Genomic DNA, 5,000 nt, shown 5'->3' on the forward strand with positions numbered 1-5,000 from the left:
TCATCCCATTTCTGCTTTGCACTAGATAGTACTGTACATTAGTACACTGCATAGTATTGTGTATTGTATATTATATGGTAACTCAGAACATTGTACATATGTCTATACCGAACACTGTGACCTCATTTTCTTCTTCTAAATTCATGCTATATTATGTTATTATGTTATTTGATACTATCTTGTCTAGCACAGTCTCTGGAGCGTAACAGTAAGAAGCATTTTGTATGAAAGTATTCTGTACTTCTGTATGACAACTATTAAAGAACTTGAACTTGAACTTGAACTTGAATTAGCCTGCGCCCGTCACCCTTCACTCCATGCTGATACTTCCTTCTTTTATAGTTTCCTTGGTTACCCCCACAGTATAGACAGTAGAATTTACATATTTACATATCGTGCCCCGCCCTCCTCTTTTCTTCATCCTCCAATCACAACTGTTGCTTCCCTCGGACAAACTTTGTTTGCAGTAAATAACATCTAACAGCAAAAATCTTATCAGGAAGTGGTCCCTGGGACAACATGGGGCTGTAGCCTAATGTGCAAAAAAATAAAAATAAAAATAACAATAATAATAATAATAATAATAATAATAATAATAATAATAATAATAATAATAATAATAATAATAATAATAATAATAATAATAATAATAATAATAATAATAATAATAATAATAATAATAATAATAATAATAATAATAATAATAATAATAATAATAATAATAATAATAATAATAATAATAATAATAATAATAATAATAATAATAATAATATAAATAAAAAACTAAGTTTGAGAAATATTGATTTTGGTATCTTCTCTCCCTCTAGATCCTGACCGGCGAGGACTGGAACGCTGTGATGTATCATGGGATCGAGTCTCAAGGAGGCGTGCGTCGTGGAATGTTCTCCTCCGTCTACTTCATTGTTCTCACGCTCTTCGGAAACTGTATCCTTCTTTTTATGACGAACCCGGAACTGAAGAACACAATGCATTGCAATCAGAGGGCGTTACGTCGAAGGCCCAACACGCAATCTAGACGTACACAAGCGGGTGACACCCCACCACACACCAAATGAAAGATAATTGGGAGACAGTGACAGTGGCTCAGGAGGTCGTCTGGTAATCGGATGGTTCCCAGTTAGATTCCTGCTCCTCCCGGCAGTGTGTCGAAGTGTCCTTGAGCAAGACACTTAACCCCTAATTGCTCCTCGGCACCTTGCATGCTCGCCTCCGCTGTCGGTGTGTGAATGTCTGGGAGAATGTGAAGTTATAAAGCACTTTGGACAAAAGCAATATATATAAATGCAGTCCATTTACCATTTTCATTCTCTAGTAGTTGATTGACTGCAAACTAGAGAATGAAACTCTTGAAGACAAATAATGTTCTGAAACTTTAACATGTAGGAGAGATACTTGCAGCTGTGACAGACTAGAAGCGGAATGGATGTGGAAACACTCTGCACCCGCGGCACTCGGGGCACTTGTGTTAATAGGTGCTGTTGTCCACATCGGAATAATGTGGAATAATGATCCCCTCCCCCCCTCAAACATTTCCCAGTCATTCCAAACCCCTTCCCACTCTTATTATTCCCCCCCACCCCACACCTCTCCAATCTGTCTACCCTCCCCCATTTATCCACCTTTTGTCTCTGACCGCCCCCCCCCCCCCCCCCCCCCCCTTTCAACCCTCTCCAGCCTTCCCCAACCCATATCTACCCCCTCCTCCTCCTCCTCCTCTTCCTCCTCCTCCTCCTCCTCCTCCTCCTCCTCCTCCTCCTCCTCCTCCTCCTCCTCCTCCTAACTCACCCCCCCCTCCTGGCTCCCCCTCCAATGCAACACCTGGCCCATCCTACCCACAATCCATTCCTCTCCACTATAAAGACCTACGTCTTACTGGATTCTAGGAGCTCTCTGTAGATACGTCAGGCCATAACTCTTGATTTACTTGTACCTGTTTGGGTATAAGAAACCTGTGTTTAACCAAGTCTATATTTGACTAAGTACATTCATTGATCCGGTTATTATTCCTCCACAAGGGGTCGGGATAAGATCCACGTTGAGGCCCCTGCTCTCCGGATGTCGGCTCCACAGCAACAATACACTGAGAGAGATTCCCTCAGAGTGACTCTCCAGCATCATGCATTAAAAAATCACATGCTCCAAACCCGTCTGTCGGGAGGTGTTGAGGTTTAGGTTGAGGTTTACTTTATTTGATCATTATTTGACATTAATAAAACATTTTACAGATGTAAATGCATCAAAATTTGAGCCAAAAGGCTCAATTCCATTGGCAGTCCCCCTGCCAGAAGGTACAGGCTAAAATCCTGTGTGAAAAAGGGTTAGCAATAAAAACAGAATAAAATCAAGATAAATAACATTAGAATAAAAAAACACAACAAAAGCACATAGAACATACGATAGGGATACAGGTCACAATACAGTCATGGACACACAAGGACAGAGCACATCATGACATATTGAAAGACCCAGACATAGACAAACACACCATATCCACACACACACACACACACACACACACACACACACACACACACACACACACACACACACACACACACACACACACACACACACACACACACACACACACACACACACACACACACATACACACACAGACGCCTCAGTGTTGACAATTCTGGTTATCAATGAGCCATTCCTTAACCCTGCACTTGAATGAGTGATATGATGTGGACACTCTAATTGTTTGAGGTATTGAGCGTCCTCTTTGCATCCCGACGTAAGAAAGATAGTGTGCTACACTGTACTGCCACCACTACACCTACTGCATTTATTTCCCTGAGCCCCGGATTCATTCAGACACACTCCTAAATGTGTTCTTGGCTATCGCTGTTGATAATCTCGCCAACGCGCAGGAGCTCACCAAGGTATAGGCGTCACCACAGACACACTTATTGAATCTTCCATTCTTCTTCTTCCTCTCATTTTATTTGACGGCGGCCTGTTACAGCCTTGAAGTCGCTTCTCTTATTAATTTCTCCACCGCTGATAAACAGCCTTCTCTTTCTCTGACGGCTGAGCAGAAACCTTTTGCACCCCCCCCCCCCAGTCATTTGATCTGTCTTCCTCATTGGCCAGGATGAAGAGCAGCAGCAGGAGGCAGCCAAAAAGAAGCTTGCCCTGCAGAAGGCCATGGAGGTGAAGGAGGTCAGCCCCATATCAGCAGCCAACATCTCCATCACTGCGTAAGTTGTCCTGCTCCAGACACTGGAAGGGCCCAGGCATGGTGCGTAAGTTGTCCCCCTCCAGACACTGGAACCCTTATGATCAGTGGTTCTCTCCACTGTCTTCCCATCTCTGCTCTGCTGTGATTCAGCCCATCTGCTGAGCGTGTTCTAAGCTTTCACTATGAGTATGTTCACCATTTGGACGTGTGTGTGTGTGTGTGTGTGTGTGTGTGTGTGTGTGTGTGTGTGTGTGTGTACCTATAATTTGCATGTATTTATACTGCATGTTTGAGTATTTATAATATAGTGTGAGTGTGTGTGTGTGTGTGTGTGTGTGTGTGTGTGTATGTGTATGTGTGTGTGTGTGTGTGTGTGTGTGTGTGTGTGTGTGTTTGTGTGTGTGTGTACCTATAATTTGCATGTATTTATACTGCATGTTTGAGTATTTATAATGTATTGTGTGTGTGTGTGTGTGTGTGTGTGTGTGTGTGTGTGTGTGTGTGTGTGTGTGTGTGTCTGTGTGTGTACCTATAATTTGCATGTATTTATACTGCATGTTTGAGTATTTATAATGTATTGTGTGTGTGTGTGTGTGTGTGTGTGTGTGTGTGTGTGTGTGTGTGTGTGTGTGTGTGTGTGTGTGTGTGTGTGTGTGTGTGTGTGTGTGTGTGTATATGTATGGGTGTGTCCTCTGAATCTTCCCTCATTTACACAGTTATCTCAGTTATCACAGTACCCCTGTGGTTTTACAATGTTTTTTTTAAATACATTTTCTTATCCACTTTTTCTCCTTATTTTTCTCCCATTCCAATTTCCGTGATTCCAATTCTTCCCTCCCCTGTCTTGAACGTTGCTAGACTATGCCTCCCACTGGTCGGCTGTAGTGAGGATAGAAGCCTTGCATCACGTGTCCCCTCCGGTACACGAGGAGGCAGCCTGTCACATCTTTTCACTGCAGCCCCCGTTGCTTCCTGATTCTGCTGCGCAGGCACACCAACCGACCTGTAGGAGTTGCTGTCCACAACGTCCAATCCCCACCCACCGGCTTTCCCACCCTCTAACACTGCCAATTGTGTTAGTATGACGACCGGCCAAGCCGGTAGCAATGCAGAGAGCTGGGCTCGATACCAGTATCTCCTAGTGGCGAGCGCCTTGCCCACTGCGCCACTCAGCCGCCCTGGTTTTTACAATGTTGATTATTAGGGCTGGGTATCGAAACACAATACTTTTATGATATTGATCGAATTGTTTCAATACTATATTGAGTATCGAGAAATGCTGTGATAACTAAATTTGGTATCGAATGACACTGTCGAAAATGTTCAGTTGATACCCAGATGATACCCAGCCCTATTGATTATACCCTGAGACGTCAGATTCCCTCTGATATCTCCTTGTCCAATAGTGGAAGAGGTGATGACGGATGGGAGACACACCCAAGTCTGCATCGCCGTCCATCCTTAGATCAATACAGGCCACTAATTGTCAATCGATGCCGTCAATCATAACGTGGTTGACTTAAGTGTTTTCTCTTGGCCTATCCACCCTTTGCACAAAGTCATCAATAAGATATAATAAGTATATTTAGCGTCGCCGCGAGCGAATGTTATTATCTAGCACATACTGTACGTTTTACTGCTTCCACAAGCGAAGATGGCTTCCTGTAGGAATGAGTCAGGGATTCCATTATACGATCCGAGACGCTCCATTTCCCCGTTTCTTTGACCCTCTCCTCTGCCGCACGAGCCTGTGAGTGACATAGTGGGAGGGTCTTGTAGCAGCTAGACAACC

The 5,000-nt window shown here is 43.5% G+C and overlaps 1 protein-coding gene across 1 annotated transcript in view; it reads left to right on the forward strand.

Annotated features, from left to right (window-relative positions):
* LOC311237065 (voltage-dependent N-type calcium channel subunit alpha-1B-like) overlaps positions 1-5,000 on the forward strand; it is a gene marked incomplete at both ends in the record, with an annotated part of 92,625 nt that overhangs the window by 59,001 nt on the left and 28,624 nt on the right. Inside the window, 3 exons of the mRNA XM_084324873.1 lie at positions 828-945; positions 2,842-2,909; positions 3,121-3,227. Coding sequence (XP_084180999.1) covers positions 828-945; positions 2,842-2,909; positions 3,121-3,227 — 293 coding nt within the window. The remainder of the gene's footprint in view (positions 1-827; positions 946-2,841; positions 2,910-3,120; positions 3,228-5,000) is intronic.

This window comes from Notolepis coatsorum (genome assembly GCF_963971535.1).
Source record: "Notolepis coatsorum genome assembly, chromosome: 11".
In the NCBI taxonomy this organism is placed as follows: Eukaryota; Metazoa; Chordata; class Actinopteri; order Aulopiformes; family Paralepididae; genus Notolepis; species Notolepis coatsorum.